The sequence below is a fragment of the Dermochelys coriacea genome, chromosome 1 (genome assembly GCF_009764565.3).
Source record: "Dermochelys coriacea isolate rDerCor1 chromosome 1, rDerCor1.pri.v4, whole genome shotgun sequence".
Classification (NCBI taxonomy): Eukaryota; Metazoa; Chordata; order Testudines; family Dermochelyidae; genus Dermochelys; species Dermochelys coriacea.
This window is the reverse complement of record NC_050068.2, coordinates 119,994,138-120,018,993: the sequence shown is the minus strand read 5'-3', so window position 1 is coordinate 120,018,993 and position 24,856 is coordinate 119,994,138. Positions and strand designations below refer to the sequence as shown.

Below are 24,856 nucleotides of genomic sequence, written 5' to 3'. Positions count from 1 at the left end.
ATGACACTCACCTCAGCTCCTCTTTTATTGTATCACTTGAACAGAGCCTGGGATATTGACTCCTGGCCCAGACGTGGCTCTCTGTTCAGCTTCGCTATGATGTACCTGTGGTCAGTTGTTTTTCCCCATCATTCCTTCTACATTAGTGCCAGGAATAAGAGAAAGGCATCTATTTATATCAGGTATATCTTCAGATTTCTGAGACCTTCAGAAGAAAGACTGTGAAACCAAAGAAACTCTTAAACTGGCCAGTTTACAAAAATTCAAAATTAGTTGTGTATTTAGCATTGTTTCCCAACCTGGAGATGGGTCGCCCCTAAGGGCACATGTTGCACAGTACAGCAAGGAAGCTGTATGATCCTGGATCCACTTTAATCCCTCTGTAGACACAATGACTGCTTGTGGGGATCTGCCTATCTTTCATTGCTGCTGCTGCAGTCTTCATGAACTGAGCCCCAGAAGCAGCTGATTTTGTACAGGGCTGTGTGTCAGGGAGCAGTCCATTAAACAGATCTTCTCTGCTCCCAGGGCATTTGGTACAACCATGGGATCACATGCAGCCTGGCCCAGCTGTGAGCCATGAATGGATGATCACCCAGTCTGAACAGCATGTAGCCTTCTGATGAGTAGTGAACCAAGGAGAAGGGAGAATCATCAGGGAAAGGAATACAAAAACTAAAAGTGCAGAGGGAGAAGAGAGATGGTAGCAAAGGACCAGTGTAGGGCTGCTTTATTGGAAGGGTGTGAGTTGAGGAAAGGATGGGAATTGGATGTTTAAGATTTTTGAAAGGCTGTCAGCTCACAAAGGGGATTGTTCAGCTGTATAGTCTCTTCTTGTTAGTAATCATTGTACAGGTTTGAGACAGTGTTTTGATTTAAAAAAAAACTTAGTTTTTGCCAAAGAGTTTAATGGGGTCCCAAATTGCCCATTGATTAAAAATTGGGTGTATCTGCAAGACTCCATACATGGGGCTTTGGGCACAGTCATTTCTTCCTCCTATGGAAAGTGTCCATTCATCAGGACCAAGCCATGTTGTAAACTATCCCTTCATGCACCAGTCATCACGCTGAAAAATTATTTTCCTTGTTTGTGATACTTCAAGAATTTCCTGAATTCCTTGCAAGCCCACAGCTGTGTCTCACCCCAGCTCTGGGACTGAGATATATAAAAGGTAAATCTCAGATTTCATTTGAGGGAAGGATGTAAGTTTCTAGTCCTCTTCCTTGCAATAAAACCTCAAAAACATAATTTGTTTGCATCTGTCTATATTCCTTTGTGAAGGTTGAAAGTTGGTCACTGATCTTTACTAAAGATCACAAGTTATTCATATTCCCCTTCATGTTCACCAGCATTGACCTTTTCAATGAGTGATTTTTAGTAGGATCTCGGAGTAGTTTGTGGCTATGGGGGCAGTAGCATCTATATTGCCAGAGATGGTAGTTAGGGCAGTCACAATTTCCAGCTAAGCCAGTCCTCTACTGACCATCCTTGATGGCTTTTTGCCAGAAGAGGGAGTATCTCAATGAGTGCCAGCGTGGTATAGTAAATAGACACAAGATGGAGAACATCGGGCTCAGGCATTCTAATCAGGGCTCTGCAGATGACACTTAGTTGAGTCACTTAACTCTTCTGATTTAAAATGATGAAATGTGTTACTTACCTGCTTTATAGAGGGAGAGTCATGACGAGAGCGGGTACAAAAACTTGGAATTTCAAAAATTATCTGTGAAACATCCATCTGTTTTTTCTTGAATTTTCATGAAAGCTTCATCCTGTTTATAGATTCATAGATACTAAGGTCAGAAGGGACCACTCTGATCATCTAGTCCGACCTCCTGCACAGCGCAGGCCACAGAATGTCACCCACCACTCCTATGAAAAACCTCACCCATGTCTGAGCTATTGAAGTCCTCAAATCATGGTTCAAAACTTCAAGGAGCAGAGAAGCCTCCCTCCAGTCAACCATGCCCCATGCTACAGAGGAAGGCAAAAAAACCTCCAGGGCCTCTCCAATCTGCCCTGGAGGAAAACTCCCTCCCGACCCCAAACATGGCAATCAGCCAAACCCTGAGCACATGGGCAAGATTCACCAGCCAGATACCCAGGAAAGAGTTTTCTATAGTAAATCAGATCCCATCCATCTAATATCCCATCTCAGGGGATTTGGCCTATTTACCCTGAATATTTAAAGATCAATTACTTACCAAAATCCCATTATCCCATCATACCATCTCCTCCATAAACTTATCGAGTAGAATCTTAAAACCAGATAGATCTTTTGCCCCCACTGCTTCCCTTGGAAGGTTATTCCAAAACTTCACTCCTCTGATGGTTAAAAACCTTCGTCTGATTTCAAGTCTAAACTTCCTGGTGGCCAGTTTATACCCATTTGTTCTTGTGTCCACATTGGTGCTGAGCTTAAATAATTCCTCTCCCTCTCCTATATTTATCCCTCTGATATATTTATAGAGAGCAATCATATCTCCTCTCAACCTTCTTTTAGTTAGGCTAAACAAGCCAAGCTCCTTAAGTCTCCTTTCATAAGACAAGTTTTCCATTCCTCGGATCATCCTAGTAGCCCTTCTCTGTACCTGCTCCAGTTTGAATTCATCCTTTTTAAACATGGGAGACCAGAACTGCACACAGTATTCTAGGTGAGGTCTCACCAGTGCCTTGTATAACGGTACTAAAACCTCCTTATCCCTACTGGAAATGCCTCTCCTGATGCATCCCAAAACCGCATTAGCTTTTTTCACAGCCATATCACATTGGCAGCTCATAGTCATCCTATGATCAACCAATACTCCAAGGTCCTTCTCCTCTTCCGTTACTTCTAATTGATGCGTCCCCAACTTATAACTAAAATTCTTGTTATTAATCCCTAAATGCATAACCTTACACTTCTCACTATTAAATTTCATCCTATTACTATTACTCCAGTTTACAAGGTCATCCAGATCCTCCTGTATAATATCCCGATCCTTCTCCGAATTGGCAATACCTCCCAGCTTTGTATCATCTGCAAACTTTATTAGCACACTCCCACTTTTTGTGCCAAGGTCAGTAACAAAAAGATTAAATAAGATTGGTCCCAAAACCGATCCCTGAGGAACTCCACTGGTAACCTCCCTCCAACCTGACAGTTCGCCTTTCAGTAGGACCCGTTGCAGTCTCCCCTTTAACCAATTCCTTATCCACCTTCTGATGTTCATATTGATCCCCATCTTCTCCAATTTAACTAATAATTCCCCATGTGGTACGGTATCAAATGCCTTACTGAAATCTAGGTAAATTAGATCCACTGCATTTCCTTTATCTAAAAAATCTGTTACTTTTTCAAAAAAGGAGATTAGATTGGTTTGGCACGATCTACCTTTTGTAAAACCATGTTGTATTTTGTCCCATTTACCATTGACTTCAATGTCCTTAACTAATTTCTCCTTCAAAATTTTTTCCAGGACCTTGCATACTACAGATATCAAACTAATTGGCCTGTAGTTACCCGGATCACTTTTTTTTCCTTTCTTAAAAATAGGAACTATATTAGCAATTCTCCAATCATTCGGTACTATTCCTGAGTTTACAGATTCATAAAAAATGTTTTTTGACCATCTCTGGTTGTGATGTTTTAGTAGTAGTGTTTATAAAGCACTATGTGTATTCTAAATCAGTAGTTCTCAAAGCCGGTCCGCCACTTGTTCAGGGAAAGCCCCTGGGGGGCCGGACCGGTTTGTTTACCTGCCGTGTCCGCAGGTTTGGCCAATCGCAGTTCCCACTGGTCCCTTGGCCCACGCCGCTTCCCGCATCCCCCATTGGCCTGGAACGGAGAACCGCAGCCAATGGGAGCTGCAATCGCCGAACCTGCGGACACGGCAGGTAAACAAACCAGTCCGGCCCCCCAGGGGCTTTCCCTGAACAAGCGGCAGACCGGCTTTGAGAACCACTGTTCTAAATTTCACCATATACATACTTGCAACCCAGCAGTATCTGAGAGCCTACTGGACTCCAGAATCCCGCTTTATTGTCCCTTTCAAAATACTTGTAAATGTTTGTAGCTATGCACCGGTTCCATCACAAGCAACTGGTTCCTCTTCTGCCTCGGGACTGAGGGAACCTAAAATCCAGCCCTTGGTCTCCCACTTTTGGCACTTTTAATATAAAAGGAGTCAGATAAGTTTTGGGAGTATCTCAAAAAATCATCTTACTAACCCTCCTCAAAATACTTAAGGTGGTTCTGTGTATAGTGGTGTGATATATTGGGAGAGGAATTGGCTCTGTTTTGGAAGGGTGTGGGAGGGCAGAACGAAAAATTCTGTGAGCCTCTGCCAAAATGCTAAGATAGGTAAATGCTACCTGGGTAGATAGATGTCTAATGGCTTGCCCACTGTGTGTTGTGAGTGGGGGAAATGTATATTGTATAATTTTTTTTTCCTTTCCTTTAGGGGAAAGTAGTTCATCAGAGTTTAAATATTATGAATTCCTTCTCTCAGAAGGTGAAAATACAATATGTACGTTCTCTGTCCAAAGATGTGCGGTTTTATTACAAGAGATTAAGGAGCAATAAAGAAGATTTAGAGCCAGGAAAAAAATCAAAGGTTGGAGAGTTTTGTGTATTAGTACTAATAGGCAGTTTTTCTTTAAAAGTAACACATTGATAATTTTACAGTTATTGGGAATTTATTTTCTCTATTTTAGTCATCAGAGATGCTTGCTTCATTTAGTTGTTCTTGTACTTTTTGCAGATAGCAAATATTTATTTTGATTCTGGTTTACAGTGTGGGAATCACTGTTATGTTGGATTGCCTTTCCTATCTAAATGTAAGTAATTTTCATTTTTGCAATTAAAATCTCAACTTATTTTCCCCCCATTAATATTGAAGTGTTGTATAAAAGTATGTTTTTTGTTTTTTAGCTGAACCTAAAGTTCAACACAGCTTAACGATGCAAGAAGATGCATGGGATTCTGATTGGGATTTACATGAGAATTTGTTCAGAGTGTGGGCAGGAATCAGAGAGAACTCAGGTCATAGGTGAGTGTATATTTTCCCTGTCCCCTGTGACTTACTTGATTCTTTTTGTTTTGTGTTGTCTATTTACAGTAATGAATTCTTGTGTTGCCAGAGAAGGGCAAGGAATAGTTGCTAGGTTTGCTATTCTAAAAGAGTTTGAAGGGTGGAAAAAAACATTTTTCTCAAGGTGCTATGTTTGGCTTAGGTCAGTGGTTATGAGACTTTTTTTTTTTTCCCCCCCATGGACCACTTGAAAATGCTGAGGGTCTTGGTGGACCACTTAATGATCTTTCCAAATGTTGGTGGTACCGTTAGCGATCTATTGTAAAGCACTCTGAATAAAAGCGCTATATAAAAAAAACTTAATCATTAATGTTTTTTTGTTCTACAAATAAAAGCACACAACTCATATTTTAATATCAGTTGTCTTACCTTTCTAACGCGATGGATGTGCCCTCTCTCCCCCACCATGGCAGCCCCTGAACTGGAGCTGGGAAGGATGTGGGGTCTCTCCCACTCTCCCCTGCCATGGCAGCCCCCAAGCTGAGGTTGGGAAGGGCTCTCCCCGGCAGCCACAGCCTTGGAGCTGAAGAAGGTCACCTCTTTCTCTGGCTGCCACAGCCCTGTGCATCCCAAATTTCCCCCACCCCCTCTTCTCACCCCACTGCCCCCTCCCACCTACCCCCTATTGCCCCCACCTCACCTTACATGTGCGTCTTCTTCAGGGTCCAGGCACTTAATTAGTGGAGTCATGCCTGCACGGCTCCACTAATTAGGTGGGTTGCCCTTCATTCTCTCATGTGTGGCCGCCCAGGCGTGCACCTTAGAGGGAACTATCCACATACCACCTGAATGGAGCTTGCGGACCACTAGTGGTACACTGACCATAATTCGAGAACTTCTGGCTTAGGTAAATCAACTAGTGTGCATTTGTAGTTGAGCACCTTTCTTTGTAAACTAGAAGGCTAAAAGAAACCCCAGCTTACAAAGTATTCGTAAAATGTGTGGTATTGCTTGTGCAAAATAGCTGCTGTGCTCCTGTTTATCTAAATTGCCGCTTTTCAGTGATGAATAAAGTAATCCCTTAGTTTTGTGTAAAGTATTCTGGGATACTTTTTTGAAAGGTGTTATATGGAGCGTGACGATGATAATGACTAAAAACATATTCAAACTAATGCCTAAGAAGTTGAACTGTTGTGTGGTGCTACTGTGCTCTGTTAAAAGCATTTACTGTATTTCATGCATGAAATAGCTGCTTTTCAATGGTGGATAATATGTTCAGTGTCTCAGAAGGGTATTGTGTGGATTAGTTAATGTTGGCAAAGTGCTTTTGAGATCCTATTTATTATGATGATATCCATTTTAACTTCGATTTTATTAATGTTCTAGACTTTGTGAAAACACAAAAAGACTTTACATAAGTAATGAAATATTGCAATAGAAATGTATCAACAGCATAACAAAAGTGCATCCCTCAGAAAGCACAACAGTAACTCTTAAAGGAAGGGAAATATGACCCTGTCAGAATTCCGCGAAATTATCTGCTTTTTGCAGTTTACAGTAAAGGCTAGAATATTTGAGGAGGAGGAGGAGGGAAAGAAATACAGGAAAACACATTTCCAAATAGTTACATGACACAGTGAATGTGTAAAGCCCTCTAAATTCAGTTAAGAAAACAAATAATACAGAGAAACTTTAAACAAAGAATAGGGCATGCTCAGTCTGAATACTGGACAGACCTGACTCTGGTACTAAAGCCCAGAGTGGTATAGCCACACCAACAGAAGGCCTTGGCTGAAGTGCTTGAGACCTGTTGAACCCTGGCTTTTTGTCCATATCTCCAGTACTCCCACCTGTCTACTGAATCTCCACACCAGCTAGTAAGTTTTATTTGGATGTTGGGTTACTCTGTCCCTTACTGGGTGAGAATCTCTTTGGCCTGGTCTGACTACTCATCACACTTATCCTTCTGTTCCATTTCCTCCCTAAACCTGTGCTCTGCACCTTTCAGCATGACAGTGGCAATCAGAAGAGTGAGTGCACTGAGCAGCTGAGCCAGAGAAGGGACCATCACTGAGGCAAGAGGAAAAGTGAAGTAGGGATACAGAAAAATTTACCATCTTAGTCTAGTTAGACTAGACGGCTAATGCCCGTCTAATGTCCCCTGATGCAGTTACAATTTGATTCCAAATTGAGCATCTCAAATTGGAATCAAATTACAACTGCATCAGGGGACAAACATGTATCCTCAGTACTACCATCCCTAAACTTTAAAATATCATGACTCAGGCCCTCAAATCATGATTTAATTAAAATCATGAGGTTTAACATAAATAAATGAGTTTCTTTTCACTTGCTTTCTGGTTTGGACATTTAGGGTTCACTTGGGTCAGATTGTCAAGATTTTTCTCTGCAGCCATGGGAGTTAGAAATTCTTTGAGAAAACCTTAACTTTTATTAAAATGAAATTCAGCACCAGATCCTGGAATCAGAACACCAAATATCCTGAGACTTGTGATAAAATGGTGGGATTTGGCATTGCTGTAACATGGTTCACTGTGTGTCCTGTATTTATGACATAGACAGACCTTAACACAGTTTGTGAAGCCAGTATTGCTGGAGCTATACTATATTGGACCAGTGTTTAAAAACAGCTAATGTATACAGAAGTAACTTTACATATCCACTCATGAGTTTTAATACTATTTGACTCTGTTCACACTGGACAGCCAAACAGTATTAGAAAAGGATTTAGCAATAGCTGTTTACTCTAACTCCCTCTTTGCACCACTGTAGTCAGAGCCTTAGTCATGGTCTCACTACTATAAAACGCCTTCGTAACAAAAGAATACTCTGGTAATTGAAGGAGGCATGGGAGGGGCAAAACAAGAAAGCCTAGAATATTCTGCAAAGGTGTGACGGCACAGACAGTGTGGTTGTGTTGTCCTTTCTTGCTTTCCTTTTCTTTTAACTAAAATAGCGGTAGTACAGGTAAAGATCAAATGTTTTACAAAAGTAAAAATATATTGAAGAATGGTGCATTCTACAATAATTATACGTTTTCTAGAGTGCATGGAAAGTTAACAAAATGTTGTTAGGCTATCGACATTCCGTTATCACAAGGTGGATTTTGTAACTTCCCCCCCCCCCCCCAGATTGAGTGCCATGTTTGAAGTGGACACAGATCTCCAGAAGGATGTAATATTGAAAATCACAGCCGAACTGGCCTGGCCCTCCGTACTCAGTTCACCACGCCATTTAAGTTTCCCACTTACCAATACCAACAGCTCATCAGTAAGTATGTGTGTTAGTAGGATCATTTTACAGTGACACAGCATAGTTTGAAATAGGTCTTAATATTTGGAAAAGTTTCACTATATTCACAATTAATATGAATGTAAATGCTTGTCAAATTGTTACTTTTGTATTAGGAGGAGGAAGTTCTTCTAGAAAACCCAGCAGATGTTCCTGTCTATGTTCAATTCCTTCCTTTAGCTCTGTATTCCAACCCATCATCTTTTGTAGACAAATTAATAGAGCGGTAAGTATTGTTTGGAATATTTAAACTCCTTGCTTTGATATTAAATGTGCTTCTTGCGGGGAGTTGGGGGGAATCTATGCAGTATTTATCAACAGCGGCAGTGTTGTAGAGAGAATTCAGAGCTTTAGTATAAATGGGAAATGAAAAGGTAAAGAAACTTTAGTACACTTTCATTGCCAGCCCTCAGTTTGAGGCAAAGCTGGTGAGCTAAACAAATGCTTCAGATTTTCCTCTTTGTAAAGCAGAGTGGAGAAGGGAGAGACCAAGCAAAATAAGAAAAATGAGTGGCCATTTTATCTGTGTAGTCTTCATTACAGTCATCTTAATATAAATCCTGTACTTTTGGTTAGTGTTGAAATCTATAAATTATTTGAAAGTGTTATAAAGGCCATATTGTTAATTATGTGAATTTCATAAATACCTGTATATGCTCTCTCACTGTAATACCGTTTGGTAAGAAGTATATGTTTATATTTTAGGTTTAACTTGAGTAAGCCAACAAATTTCAATTTGAGGACACTAGAATTCCAGGTTTCCAGAAACTCTGTAAGTATTTCAAAACACTTTCTTCTTTTCTAATGTTTTTACATAGCCACACAAATATTGTATAATAAAAATATAGCCATAGAGTCTTCAAAATTATGAACGGCATCTGATGTTTGTTGGATATGTTAACGGAAATTGCAGAGCAGTTTTCCTTGAAGTCTAGTGTGTAATTCAAATTTAACTTTTTTCCTGTATGTTTATCCTTTTATATAATTAAAGAAATTAAAGATGAAAAATATCTGTTGGTTTATTTTATTCATCCCCTTACTGATATACAAGTATTCCCTACAGTATATTCTTGGATGCTAGTTTTAAATATCCAGGTGGTGGGGCATCTGTCACTTCACTTTTCATTCAGAATTTTTTGACAGTCTAAATTTTACTTGTGATCCCCCTAAGCAGATGTTCTCCTCAAATGTATAATCACTTATTCTTTTCCCTCCAATTAGTCATCTTTTAGCTAAGCTATACCTAGTTACTTATTTCAGGGTTTCTCAACCTTTTTCTTTCTGAGGTCCCCCCAACATGCTATAAAATCTCCATGGCCCACCTGTGCCACAACATCTGTTTTTCTGCATATAAAAGCCAGAGACAGCATTAGGGAGGAGCAAGCAGGGCAGTTGCCCAGGACTCCACACCACAGAGGGCCTTGCAAAGCTAAGGTGCTCAGGCTTCAGCTTTAGCCCTGGATGGCGGGACTCAGGGCCCTGGGCTTCAGCCCGCATGCGGTGGGGCTTCAGCTTTCTGCCCTGGGCCTCAGCAAGTCTAAGGCCAGCCCTGCTTGGCGGGCCCCCTGAAACCTGCTTGTGGCCCCCCAGGGGACCCAGACCCCTGGTTGAGAACCACTGACTTATTTTACTATTGTCTCATAAATCAGTGCTTTCTTACGGTAAGATCAAGATCAGGAAAAGGTCACTTGAGAAATTTTTAGAAATTTTAGATTTGTGTTCTCCTTTTACATTGGTAATACTTAGCCTGACTACCTCAAAGTGTGTTCTGAAGATTTAATAATTGTAGAGCACTTTGAAGATGTGAAGCACTATGTAATTGCAAAGTAGTAATATTAGCGGTAGAGATGCACATGAAACAACTTCATCAGGAAGACCTTTTGATATGGGCATTTTTTAGAAAATATAGTTTGTATGTACTCAGTGGAATCTATGCAAAATTCCCTATTTTTAAAAGTGGTTTTTATTTTTCATTGTCTTAAGGTTCAGCCATTGCAGAGCACTACAGGATTTGCAGAGGGTCTGTCTCGACATTCAGTTCTAAACATAATTTTAAAGCCTGGAGAGAGAAAATCTGTCAAAGTAAAATTTACTCCAGTTCTTAATAAGACTGTTTCATCATTAATTATCATCAGGTATTGTAGGTCTCTAAAATTGGGTTTGAGGTTAATGAGGTTCTTATTTATGTGTAGGTTACACATTTGACCGCTTGTGACCAATAAATTGTCCCACTGTTTCAAGATTAATTGTGGAATCTCCAGGATTTGGAGGGATGGATTTAGTTTGTTTACATTACACCATGATTTACAGTGGTCAGAGGCATTCAGTTCATATCTTCAAATATTCATGTATTGCCAATATGCTTTCTATATTAAGAAGTTTGAATTCTTTTCAAGTTCATCTATACTACTTGTATTCAAAGTAGGGACTGGTCAAACACTATTTTCCTTAAATATTTTTGCTGTGAGAAGTCGAGAGTTTAAATAAGCGTGTTTACTGTTTGAAAGAAGCATGTAGGAGTTTTGCAGTTAAGTGTTAATGATAACATTTTATTATAACTAAATCATGAGTTTCTTCACTAAAGTTTAGTATGCTTTGTTTTGGTTACTGCAGCCCCTAACCTGCAAATGCTTATGCATGGGAATTGTGAGTGATATTACTCATATACATAAAACAGTTCTAGGATTGGGATGTAATGTAATATAGTTTGTGAACATGTTTGTAGGAGCAGTGGAGTGCATATTTATTTTGCTAAATGTTTCTTCTTTCCCCTATTCTCTTTATACAGAAATAATTTGACTGTAATAGATGCTATAATGGTACAAGGCCAAGGAACAACTGAAAGCCTGAGGGTTGCAGGCAAGCCTCCGGGTCCAGGAAGTTCATTACGTTTTAAGATCACTGAAACATTATTAAAAGACTGTTCAGAAAGTGAGTATTCTATGAAGACCTATTACACTGAACAGAACATCTCATGACATCTGATGTACAGAACTGCAAATATCTGCAGTAACTAGAAAATACCACTTTTTCTTGTTTTATAAAGCCTAGATGAAATGAATCTCTAAAAATATGTAAAATGTGTGAACTCATGGTTGATGTACCATGAAAAATATCGTATTTCAATATACAAGCAGTATTTCTGGGCAAAATTTTTTATTTTCATAGTGTCTTGGGCGTTTTGTCATTTTAAACAAATTAATTAAAAAATGTAAACATACAATTGAAGGTCTGTCTAATGTTACTTTAGTTTAAAGTGATGAATACTAGAGGCTATATAACCTCAATTTTTAAGAGCAAAAAAGTGAAGACAGATAAAAGTAACAGAAAACCCACTACAATGGCCCTGGATCTCTCAATCGGAGAATAGGTGTACCAAAGCAGCAACCAGCCCTCTGTCTTCCCGAATCCTTTAGCAGCCCTCAACATGAACAGTTTGTGTGGGGGGCAGGGAAGGGAGAGGGTACAGGAATTGGGGCTGAAGAACTAGTCAAGAAGATTTGGCCCTTAGCCTTTGCCAGAGATCCATGGTATTTCTTCATGGATGGTCAGACAAACCCTTCTCCATTGAGTGATGTGTGGGAAAACTGAGTTGAAGTTGAAAACTCAGATCCTACCTCTAAACATATGTCTCACATTGATTTTCCATATTCCTTTTAACAATGCTGACTTCGATGTCTTTGATGTCATCCATGAGCTTTATTTTCAGGATAGAAAAGAATTTAGTGTTAGACTACACATACTGTCTGAAAGTAATGTTTACAACATTCAGTTAAATGCTGCTAGTACAGAAACTGTGTACAGAAGCAAAATAGACACAGTGATGGAACAGTAACTTACACTACTACACAATTCGGGGAGCAGGTTTGTTATAAGCAACATTAGTCTCAATAGATTAGCTTTCTCCAGGTTTTTTGTGAGGGAATAGAATGTTCTGGAATTGGACAAAAACCATTCTACTTGACAGCCATCTGACACTGCTTGCAGAGACCTCTGTTTTAATATCTTGTCCAAAGGTCAGCATTTAGACCACCCACCACTTCCCTGACACATGTATTTCCTAGTGTCACTGTTGGGCTTAAAGTGAGAATGGTACTAACAGAACTTTGCAAGCATTTTTTGTAGATAATGAATTTACTGCACTATACTGGCTTAACATAGTCCTAATTACTTTGTTCTATATCTTTTTAGAAATGAAATTAAAAGAACCAAATTTCACACTGAAAAGAACATTCAAAGTGGAGAACACAGGGCAACTTCAGATTAATGTGAAGTCCATGGAAATCAGTGGATATACATGTGAAGGATATGGATTTAAAGTTGTTAACTGTCAAGAGTTTGCACTAAGTGCCAATGCCTCTAAAGACATTGTCATATTGTAAGTACATTGTTGTTGAAGAGTGAGGCCATTTCCTCATGTAGATCATTTGAGAATGGCCTTACATTAGAAAATGTGTGTACAAAGCTTTACTCAGTAAGAAATCGGTGTTGGTTAAATCCTTTTTTTTTTTCTCATTTAAACTTCAAGTTGCTTAATTTTCTTCTGTACGAACAAAGATTGTGAAGCTTCCTTTCCTTTCTAAAAGTGGAACAAACTGTTTGCAAGAACTTATTAAAGAGATTTCACGGCTGAGTACAATGTTGTATTTATTGGATGGTGATGAAGCAATTTGCTGTAAACTTGGAATTGTATAAACAGATGCATATAAAGACAACTTCATTCAGGAGATCGTAGAATATAGACATAGATTAACATGTCCTTTTGGTTAATTGTGGTGTGTACTGAAAAGGATCCATCTCTGTATTATGAGTGCTCCTTTCATAACATACAGCATTTTAACCCTGCGGGCTTTGGGTATGCTGCACTGACTGAAATTATAGTGGGTGTTTTAATCAAGAATTGGCTACAGAAAGGACCCATTGCTCCAAAAATGATCTTTGGGGCCCGATTGTATTTAATGCTTTTTTTGTATACTAATTGATTAGCCTTTACTAAAAATTCATAGAATTTAAAACGGTAAAGGAGCACTCTAATTAACTAGTCTAACACAGGCCATAGAATTTCACCCATTAATACCTGCATCAAGCTTAACAATTAGTGATGAGACTACAGCATAGCTTTCTAGAAAGATACTCAGTCTTGACTTGAAGATGAAGTGACGAACTTTCCACTTTCCTTGGTAATTTGTTTCATTGCTTAATGACTGTCACTCTTAAATTTTGCATTTTTTGCATAATTTTAGTTTGATTTTTTTCTCAAAGGAAAAATAATTGGTCCAAATTTAATTCCAGCCATAGTATCTAGTTGGCTGAATCTGCTACATAAAACTGCCCTCTGGTATTGGCTTAATTCTAGGCTTTAATCTTCCCTCTTACTGAATATGTTCTTTCTGTGTATGTACTTGGAGACTTATTTCATTGTCTCTTAAGTTACTTGAATAATATCCATAGGTACTATTTTGCTAAGGTGTATGGGAGACTAATGATCATCCCACTGATTCAGTCAGTTTCAGCAAATCTCTCCAAATTACAGTCATTGCAGTCGCTATTAACTTTTTAAAATACGAAAAGGATGAATAATGCAAATTATTTAGAACTTAAAACTGTCTTACTGGACTTAGTCTTAAAATATGGACAGTTGTAACAATCTGCATTTACTTTTTCAGGTTTACACCAGATTTCACTGCTTCCAGAGTCATTCGTGAACTGAAATTCATTACAGCAGGAGGTTCTGAATTTATATTTGTATTGAATGCATCTCTTCCATATCATATGTTAGCAACATGTGCAGAAGCCCTGCCCAGACCGAATTGGGAGCTTGCACTTTACATAATCATCTCAGGAATAATGAGGTATGAGTTGCTTGTACCTGCATAATGTACGTGGAATTGTCTGAGTTTGAATACAAAAGGGTATTGTAGATGGTAGATGCTTAGATTTTAGTATAATTTAGTATACATTTTGTATACAGTGCAGCTGGTAATTGATGTAAAATAATGTATTATGGTAAAATGAAGTTAAGAACAAACAGGTGCAAACCACTTTGGATTTTGTGCTAACACCATGAAGTTGGGAATTCTAACTTTCTGTCAAAAACAAGTGGAAAATACAGTATATATGTTTGCCCAGAACATCTTTGCTAAGATCAAATATTGTACTCCTATTAACCATGATGATGTGTGATTGTTTATAGCTGTAACTAAGCCACACTTGAACCAAGTTATGAATTGAGGCAACGTTGTTAAACATGGCTCCTTTTGGAGATGAGAAGTCACTTTTCCACAGCACTGCACCTTAGGGAGATATGAAACAATGACTTAGATGAGTTTAGTAGCAAATGCCTTTTGAATGATTTAATTCTGCTGCCACCTTTTTATGCAACAGACAACTAGTGATAGTAATAATGGAATTTCTGAGAATCTGGAGGGCATTGTTGAGTCGTATGTAAAACATTTAAAATAGAGTACCATCAGTTAGTGAGGTTACATAGGTTTCAGAGTAGCAGCCGTGTTAGTCTGTATTCGCAAAAAGAAAAGGAGTACTTGTGGCACCTTAGAGACTAACAAATTTATTAGAGCATAAGCTTTCGTGAGCTACAGCTCACTTCATCCGATGAAGTGAGCTGTAGCTCACGAAAGCTTATGCTCTAATAAATTTGTTAGTCTCTAAGGTGCCACAAGTACTCCTTTTCTTTTTGAGGTTACATAGTAGCATATGAATACACCAGACAACAAAGCACAAAATCTTTCAGAAAATGTCATTGTGTTTACCATAATAAGAGATTGTTAGCTTTTGAACTGAAAATGTATTACGCTCTGTAGGCTGAACTGCGCCACCTCAGATTAGTTTGTGAAGTCTAAAGAGATTATAAACAGTGTCATACCTGTTCAGTATTTCTATGGGAGACTTCCCTCTTCACATACCCAGGATCTACAAAAAATGGTATTGGTGTTTCAATAAGTGGCTTTTTCCTTTTAATTAGTATTGAAGTAGTGTCCCAGCATAAGAAATACAGTGATGCTATACGTTCCTGTGATATATAGTAGCGCTTCAGCCAGATGCTGTGAGCCTGAATAGTTGTCCTAGTAGTTTTTCTTCCGCAGCCCATGGTTAAATATTCATACATCTTTCATAGTGATACTGGCTCCTAAGCTCAGTTTAGAGCTGTTCAAAGATGTTCGGGTACCCTCATTTGCAGTGTTTTGTGGGCAATGAAGAAATGGATAAAGGTGAGGCATTATGGAACAGTTAGTTTATGTACTTTCCAACACTTTGCCTTTTGAGCAGTAATCTTTATAATTTTTCTCCCCCTAAATAGTTGCTAACTACATGCAATCTTAACTTTAGCTTAACAGTTTGTTCACTGGGTAAATAATATAGGTGTCATTGTTCTAACATTTGCTGTTCAAATTGTACAGTTTTCAGGGGATTTTGTATGTGCTTTTTAATGTTTTGTTAGTCTAAGTTACAAAACACATAGTGTCTCAGCTTGTCTCCTGCTTATAACCACAATATAAGTACCAATACTCAGTGAGGGAAACATTCTAATGTGACAGCCTTCTAACATCATGGAAGGATCAAGGGGACAAGCTGTAGCCTTGAGTACTATATGTAAATGAACTCAGGGTTATTTGATGATGGCATAACTCATTCACTTTTTTCTTGACAAATTCCCTTGTTATATTTAGCTTCAAGCAGTGCAGGAGCCGATCAAGACAGCGTGCACCCTTTCAGATGAGACAATCCTTCAGGTCCTAACTACTTGTAGTTATTAAAGGTCCGATGACACTTTTTGCTCAAGTGGCTGTGTTAGCCCTAGTGTCCAGATCAAATTCCATTTTAAGTTGTTGGTCTGCCTCTCTAAAGTCTCTTTGCATTTCCAGTTGAAGTGGTATTCTTCATCGCCACCTGCCCTAAGCTACTACTATTTTGTGTTGTTTTGGCACTTAACAGCTTCGTTGGGGCTCGTTTGCTAGGCAGCATACAAATATGTAGTGAGATAGTCCCTTCCAGGAAGAGCTTACAATCTAAATAGACAAAACAAAGGATGTAGCAAGAGAGAGGTGCACACAGAGGTGAAGTAATTTGCTCAAGATCACAGCTCAGATCAGTGGCAAAGCTGGGTGCAGAACCTGGGTCTCCTGACTCTCAGGCCAGTACCTCTCCCATTTCTTAATATATTCCTTATATTGTAATTACACAGAGAAATGAAAATAAATTTGTTTTGCAGTTTCACTGTATTAAAACACTACTGACTGAGTATAACTAAAATATCAACAGTAAAACTGCAAAAATAAAAATTGAATGATGGAAACACGGGAACAGAAGAAAACTCATTTTTTTTACTCAAGCAACAGTGTGTTATATAAACACACATGCACTCTTTTTCTTTCAGTACAATCACTTGCTGCGTGTATTCAATAGTACTTTTAGTTTGCACACTAAATCTGCTGACAATATTTTAGTCCATCTAGTATATTTTAATTACTCAGTGGCATTTTTACCTAAGAATTAAAATTTCTTCAGTTTTCTGTGCATCAAATCAGATTCTAACCTATGCTCTTCCCCTCATCTCTCTCCCTCTTTTCCCCAGTAACAGTGTGGTTTTAACAGGAAACAGTAGCTAAGGCCAAAATTCTGCCTTCTTAAATAGAGTATTGATGAACTTACCTGGAGATGTTTCCCTGTTTTTGATTGATTTTGTTTTTCTTAACTCTTTTATTGCATCTTTGTGTAGAACTTTTTTGTGAATTGGTACTTCATTTCACACAGTGGAAATATCAAGAAGCTGTCAAAAATTTGGAAGGAGGAGAAGAGACCATGCTGATTGAAACAAGTTAACTTCTGCTTCAGAAACTTTTTTTTTCATAGCTTTTTGGTTTGGGGATCATGTGTATATCTTGTTTTTCCACTTTAATTGTAACTCCCATAGGAATATGTGTACATCGAGGGGTTAAATAGGTGTGTGTGTCATGCTGGGATTTTTCTCTTTTCAGCAACATATAAAATTGCTTTTTGGGTACTGTTCACCTTTTAGCTTTTGATTTTTTGGCAAAAGATGCATCTTCTTTGCCGCCTTGTTAGCATTCAGCCTTATCAGCCCTAAAACGACGACAACAAATTTAATGTTTTTTTTTACTTCTGTTCCCTATAGTGTACTCTTTCTCTTGGTAATTGGAACAGCCTATTTAGATGCTCAAGGAATTTGGGAGCCATTCAGGAGGCGCCTGTCCTTTGAGGCATCAAACCCTCCCTTTGATATGGGAAGGCCATTTGATCTCAGGAGAATAGTTGGAATTTCATCTGACGGAAAGTAAGTACACATATGAATAAGGCCACTTGGAAAGGAACATTTCTCCTAGTACAGGAGACTCATCAAGGTCTCCCTTCTAACAAAAGGGACTGGTAATGCAGCAATAACTTAAGAGGGCATCCAAATAATGTGGGAAGGGTGGAGGAATTCCTACTTTTTTGTGAAAATCAATATAGTAAATTACATACTACCTGTTAGAAAAACAGAAAGTGTATAATGCAACAGACTGGGGCAAAAGTGTCTCTGCTTAAGGCTCTCTGCCTAGGGCAGAGGTAATCAATAGGCAGACCGCGGACCAAATCTGGACCGCCAGATACTTCTGAATGGATTGTGAAATCTTTTTATTTACTACTTGTTGTTGTTGTTGCAATGTGAAAAATATTTCTCTGGAGTCTAGACATTGACAATACTTTCACAAAAAATAGACTACCCCTGGCCTCCTAGGGCTTTATTTGAAAAACAAACTCCCCACACCAGTATTCCTTCTCACATGTACTATGTGGTGTTGCGGTGATTAGTCCACAAATGTAAATAAGCAAGTGAATAAGGGATATTAAGTATTACTGACTTGTCAGTTGAGCTTTAAGGGAGTTTTCATGTTACATTTCTGTGATAAATAAGCCAAGAACTGTGTAGTTCAGGATTACTAATTGATGTAATAACTCTTTTTATGTAGAGGAATATATGCTTACTGTATATTTGAACACACTTGCTCTTCTTCCAGCTTGAATGCACTTGGATCGGACTCTAATCACAGTTCCTCCAGAGGAATCTATGGAGCAGGTGGTTCCTCATCACGATCCACTGCAGGAAGTCATAAGCAATGCAATCCAACAGCACATCTGCACAGCAATAGAAATTCAGCTGATATTGAAAATGTCAAATCTAAAAACAATTCAAATGTTGCTAGCAGGACTTCCCTACAGACAGCTTCTATGCAGTCATCTAACAGAGGAGGTCCCCTTATCCTGGATTCAGGTGCTACAGCTCAGAATCACCCAGCAGGCAGAAGATCCAGGGGGGCAAAGCAGAACCAGCAAACAAACCAGCAACATGCTCAAGTTCTCTTAGAGCAGCATTCACAACAGCCAACACCAACAGTGCCTCAGCAACAAGAGCAACAGACTGAAAGTTCTTTGCCACAATCACCACTTCTTAACCCTTCACACCCCGAATGTACCAGCAACACAAGGCACAGTTCAGAGGATTCAGATATCACTGGTCTGATAGAAACTATGGACAAAGAGTTTGACCATCCAGAATCCCCTTCCCCAGATGTGTTTACAGAGCAGCCCCCATCTCCAGTAACAAAAAACAAAGGTAATACAACTCTGCTTTACTTAATGAAATGGGTGACACATTATGACAGCTAAGGAATGAGATTTGAACCAGTAAACGTAAAGGTTATAGTTTCATAGTGTTGTAAGCTACTAACTTCTCTGCTGTATCAGAGCGTCATGCATGATCCTGAGTAGAATTCATACACTTCCTTTCTGTCTCTTGATAACAGTGGAATTGTCCATTCAACATTGGATACATTTCTTTTGCAAGTTTTATATGAAATAGGTTTTTACTGAAAACCGAAGTGTATATATTTAGAAATCTTTTTAAATTACTGTTCTTCTGGCTTCAGTCCTTTTAGCCTCCAGTTAGTTTTGGGAAAGGGGGATGGTTGCCCTAGTTTATTATGAAAACTGAAAAGTGGAGCATAGTGAATCAATATAATATTGTCAGTATGGAATTCTTCATGCCAAGCACTTGCAGTTGTGACTGAAAATTCTTGATGTTAGGAGGTCAACAAGTTAATAAATGGTACTTGCTTGATTTTTTTTTTAATGAAGTGTGTTAATCTTTGTATGAAGCTAGGGTGCCTGTAGAGTTGTTTATATGTGCACCTTTTGATTTCTCAGATCCTCTTGAAATACATACATCATGTGTGTTCAGTTTAGACAATTTTCAAAACAAATTTTGAGATTATTAATAGAAATTTATCCTTATGCTATAAATATTTTGTTTGTGTAGCTTTTGATTACACTGATAGTCCAAAATGGTTTTCTAATTAACCAGTTGTCTAACACACCCATCTCTGATGGGTCAGCCTAGTTACAAATTTAAATCTAGTGTGCTTTTTAGTGGTTTGGTTTGGTTTTGGTTGTTTTTCGGGGGGGGGGGGGGGCGGCCAACTCATTTAGGCAGTATGGTTTACATGGAATATTGCTGATGCCTTTCATACACATTATATAAAATTCATTAGAGATGGATGTAGATTGGGGAAGAGATCAGAGGATACGGTTAGAAACCTAAAAATGACTGTGTAATTACAACAGATAAAGCAATTTTAACTTGTATTGTAATGATTAAAAAATACAGCATAGTAACACAACATTGTTATGGACAGATGGTATTAAATATTCCTGATGGATGCAAAGTGTTGGCTATGCTTATGAATGAGGTGCATCTAGGATTTCAGCAGTATCATGGTCTAGTGGAACTATGGAGACTATTATTTTTATTTCTTAAGACTTGGAAACAAAAGTGTTGTCTTTTAACAAATGAATGGCTAGTATGACTTAACTACCATTTTCATATCTGATTTCTGGTTGGAACAATTCTCAGCAATTTGTATGTTGGAAGATTATCTTAACATATTTAGGATGAAAATAGCTGTTCCTAAATATTGCAAGTGCCAGTTATAAAGTTTTTATTTACCCATTTTTCAAGCAGTATGCACTGTGTAATCACTTGCTAGTTTGTTGTCTAAAAGTTTCAGCAGAAGTCTAAATGAAGTTAGAACATTTCACGTTAAGTCCTAATGAATCATTATTCATCCTAATGAATGTCCATTTTTTTTCTCTTGTAACTTTTTCCTAATTCTAAATACCTTCAGATAAGTCCATACTTCTATAAAAAGCATCCCTTTAGTAGCCTTTGTCATTTCTGCTTGGGAGTGAGACTATATTGGATGCTTTTTTTTTTCTTTCTTTGCTTTCGGACAAGCAGTTTTATTATTTTCATCTTCCCAAACCATCAAATATATAAAAAGCCCTTCATCCGTAGAAAAGTCTACACAAAACTAATATTCACTATACAGTTTTGAGTTATACAGTTTGAATGATAAAAGCTCAGTGCAATACATGATAGAACTTGTCCATTTCCAATCTCCCTCTCATACACTTTTTAAAAAAATGTCTTTATTGAGATATTTGCTTCATCCATTAGGACTTGGATTTAAAAAAATTGGGGCCCGATTCTTCAAGCAGTTGTACATGTAACTATGCATGTACCCAAATGTTTGTATAATCAGCCTGTTATGAAATAAAATTTGTGCTTTGGTATCTAGCTAAGAAGTATCACTTCTGTAAAGTCTTGTGGCAGCTTTTTCTCAGTCTATAAACTAGTTCTTCAATGATAGTACACTCTTGAAGTCTGAAGTTTGTTTGTGAACTATCAGGATCTTGTCTGATTGTTGCATGAAATTGCACAAGCAAAAATACAGGAATTTATTTGTCATAAGTATAATTTCGAGAGGTATACCCAAGAGAAATTTTATCACCTAAAATTATAGAACTTTTCTGTATGTGAAAACTTAGGAATGTTAGAACAGACACTTCAGGTTGATAGGACTAGATTCTGATTTGTTAGCACCCATGAAAACGTGTTGCTTTGGGAAATCCTGATATATTTTTTTTTAACAGTTCACTGGGTTTTTTAGTGTGAAAGATGCATTTTGAAAGCAACTTTTTGAATGTTTGATTTTGTTCAAATGTTTTATGTAGGATTGATTAAATACTGTTGTATCCAGAATGTGTTCCTAATATGAAAAAAAATCCAACTAGAGAAATTAGTCTCATTGTAGAGAAATCAGACTTTTATAGGTGCCTTACAGTATGTTAGAGAGCATTATCAGAGTGAAAATGTGTATTAAACAAATTTCCTTACTTATCCTAGAGAGATAAGGTAGGTGAGGTAATATCTTTTATTGTACCAGCTTCTGTTGGTGAGAGAGACAAGCTTTCGAGCCACACAGAGCTTTTCTTCAGGTCTGGGAAAGGAACTCCCAACTTCACAGCAAAAATGCAAAGTTGAACAGATTGTTTAGCATAAGTAGTTGTTACTTATATAGTGTAAGGGACCATTCAAGATAGTGGCCTGTTAACATCTCTGCAGTCACAGGACAAAAAGGAAAGGAGTACTTGTGGCACCTTAGAGACTAACAAATTTATTAGAGCATAAGCTTTCGTGAGCTACAGCTCACTTCATTGGATGCATTTGGTGGAAAAAACAGAGGGGAGATTTATATACACACACAGAGAACATGAAACAATGGGTTTATCATACACACTGTAAGGAGAGTGATCACTTAAGATAAGCCATCACCAGCAGCAGGGGGGGGGAAAGGAGGAAAACCTTTCATAGTGACAAGCAAGGTAGGCTAATTCCAGCATGGTCACATAAACACCACCCTATATCGGAAACCTACTGACCGCTTTTCCTACCTACATGCCTCTAGCTTTAATCCAGATCATACCACTTGATCCATTGTCTACAGCCAAGCTCTACGATATAACCGCATTTGCTCCAACTCCTCAGACAGAGACAAACACCTACAAGATCTCTATCATGCATTCCTACAACTACAATACCCACCTGCTGAAGTGAAGAAACAGATTGACAGAGCCAGAAGAGTACCCAGAAGTCACCTACTACAGGACAGGCCCAACAAAGAATATAACAGAACGCCACTAGCCATCACCTTCAGCCCCCAACTAAAACCTCTCCAACGCATCATCAAGGATCTACAACCTATCCTGAAGGACGACCTATCACTCTCACAGATCTTGGGAGACAGGCCAGTCCTTGCTAACAGAGAGCCCCCCAGTCTGAAGCAAATACTCACCAGCAACCACACACCACACAACAGAACCACTAACCCAGGAACCTATCCTTGCAAAAAAGCTCGTTGCCAACTCTGTCCACATATCTATTCAGGGGATACCATCATAGGGCCTAATCACATCAGCCACACTATCAGAGGCTCGTTCACCTGCGCATCTACCAATGTGATATATGCCATCATGTGCCAGCAATGCCCCTCTGCCATGTACATTGGTCAAACTGGACAGTCTCTACGTAAAAGAATGAATGGACACAAATCAGATGTCAAGAATTATAACATTCAAAAACCAGTTGGAGAACACTTCAATCTCTCTGGTCACTCGATTACAGACCTAAGAGTAGCTATCCTTCAACAAAAAAGCTTCAAAAACAGACTCCAACGAGAGACTGCTGAATTGGAATTAATTTGCAAACTGGATACAATTAACTTAGGCTTGAATAGAGACTGGGAATGGATGAGTCATTACACAAAGTAAAACTATTTCTCCCTCCCACCCCACCCCCCACTGTTCCTCAGATATTCTTGTTAACTGCTGGAATTAGCCTACCTTGCTTGTCACCATGAAAGGTTTTCCTCCTTCCCCCTCCCCCCCCCCCCCCCCCCCCCCCCGCTGCTGGTGATGGCTTATCTTAAGTGATCACTCTCCTTACAGTGTGTATGATAAACCCATTGTTTCATGTTCTCTGTGTGTGTATATAAATCTCCCCTCTGTTTTTTTCCACCAAATGCATCCGATGTAGTGAGCTGTAGCTCACGAAAGCTTATGCTCTAATAAATTTGTTAGTCTCTAAGGTGCCACAAGTACTGCTTTTCTTTTTGCGAATACAGACTAACACGGCTGCTACTCTGAAACCTGTCATAGGACAAAAAGGGGATGTTAGTGGATAAGCCATAAGAAATTGGTCCAATAAAAGATATTAGCTTTCTAATATCCTAGGACCGACGTAGCTACTGCATACTTACCTACCCTACTAATACCTTACTATAAAAATGAATGGAATTTTTAAACATTTATCTGGTGAATAGACTTTCCCAGTTTCAAATTCTTGTGCCCTAACACAATGAAGCAAACAGTACAAGGGTTATTTTTGTTAAAGTATTGTTTACGTTCAACATTTTTTCATTTCATGAAAATATTTCAAGTCATCTAAGGTTTGTTAAGTCTTAAATCAATTGCTCTAAGGTTTGATAAGTGTGTGTGTCTTTACAAACCTAAATTTTGGGCCAAATTTGACCTAGCTCTTAAATTACCCATTTAACAAGGTCTCTTGTATGTTAACTAATGAAATCTCTATTTACTTGTTACATCTGTTAAAGAAGCACAGTCATCTTGAAATCTGCTTTTAAAAAAAACAAAAGTTCAAGGTGGTTTCGTATACACCTGATCTTTAGTTCCCCTACCAACTTTTCTATTTTTTTACATTAATGTTTTCCTGAACAGGAGACACTGATGATGTGAGCCAGGCTTGTAACGGTATTCAGGTGCCTAAATATGCAGTTAGCTACCTAGTTGAATTTTCAGAAGCACCTATATGGATCTTTAGGCATCAAAATACATTTAAAATGTGTCTTTTTTTTAGTTTGTGCCTTTGACAAAATTTTGTGTACAGACATAACTAAAAAATGGTAGGTTTCAGAGTAGCAGCCGTGTTAGTCTGTATTCGCAAAAAGAAAAGGAGTACTTGTGGCACCTTAGAGACTAACAAATTTATTAGAGCATAAGCTTTCGTGAGCTACAGCTCACTTCATCGGAATGAGAATTTTTTCTTCAATCTTAACAAGAGGCGGGGGAAATTTCCTGAGAGAAATGTAATTTTTTTTAAGTAGACTGTTTTCTTCCAACCATTGTTGGAATTGCTAGAATGAACCTTGCTTGATGTGTAACTTCGTGGTTTTTTACAACCTTCTCAATTGTGATAATAAATAGCCAGATCTAGAAGGAGAAGTCAATCATTAGGTTTGCAAAAATGTTTTAATATATTTCCTGAAGGTGTCTACTAACTATTTTACAGTTTAATGCTGAAGAACATGTTAGGAGCAATAGCTTCTCAGACCATATGTGGATTGAAAATGAATTTATGCAATGTTGATTTTTAACTTATACCCAGAAAAATAAAAGTTTAGTTTATAGGTACAGACTGTGAGAGTACAGCTTTGCACAATGGGGCTATCTTCGCAACTAAGTGTCTTCAGGGTCAGAACCTTATTTTGTGTAGTATCTTTCCTATAACTTTTATTCCAAAAAGTTTTACACAATTACGTATGGCAACAACCATTATGAACCAGATTCAGTTCCAACATAAGCAGACACAAATCTCAAT

The 24,856-nt window shown here is 38.3% G+C and overlaps 1 protein-coding gene across 4 annotated transcripts in view; it reads left to right on the top strand.

The window, feature by feature from the left end:
* TMEM131 (transmembrane protein 131) overlaps positions 1-24,856 on the top strand; it is a 185,955-nt gene that overhangs the window by 136,250 nt on the left and 24,849 nt on the right. For all 4 annotated transcript variants that reach the window (XM_043490813.1, XM_043490874.1, XM_043490845.1 and 1 more), the window contains exons 20-31: positions 4,444-4,596; positions 4,744-4,819; positions 4,914-5,031; positions 8,166-8,304; positions 8,442-8,551; positions 9,031-9,097; positions 10,309-10,460; positions 11,114-11,256; positions 12,517-12,703; positions 13,992-14,177; positions 17,480-17,638; positions 18,363-18,958. In XM_043490813.1, coding sequence (XP_043346748.1) covers positions 4,444-4,596; positions 4,744-4,819; positions 4,914-5,031; positions 8,166-8,304; positions 8,442-8,551; positions 9,031-9,097; positions 10,309-10,460; positions 11,114-11,256; positions 12,517-12,703; positions 13,992-14,177; positions 17,480-17,638; positions 18,363-18,958 — 2,086 coding nt within the window. The remainder of the gene's footprint in view (positions 1-4,443; positions 4,597-4,743; positions 4,820-4,913; positions 5,032-8,165; positions 8,305-8,441; positions 8,552-9,030; positions 9,098-10,308; positions 10,461-11,113; positions 11,257-12,516; positions 12,704-13,991; positions 14,178-17,479; positions 17,639-18,362; positions 18,959-24,856) is intronic.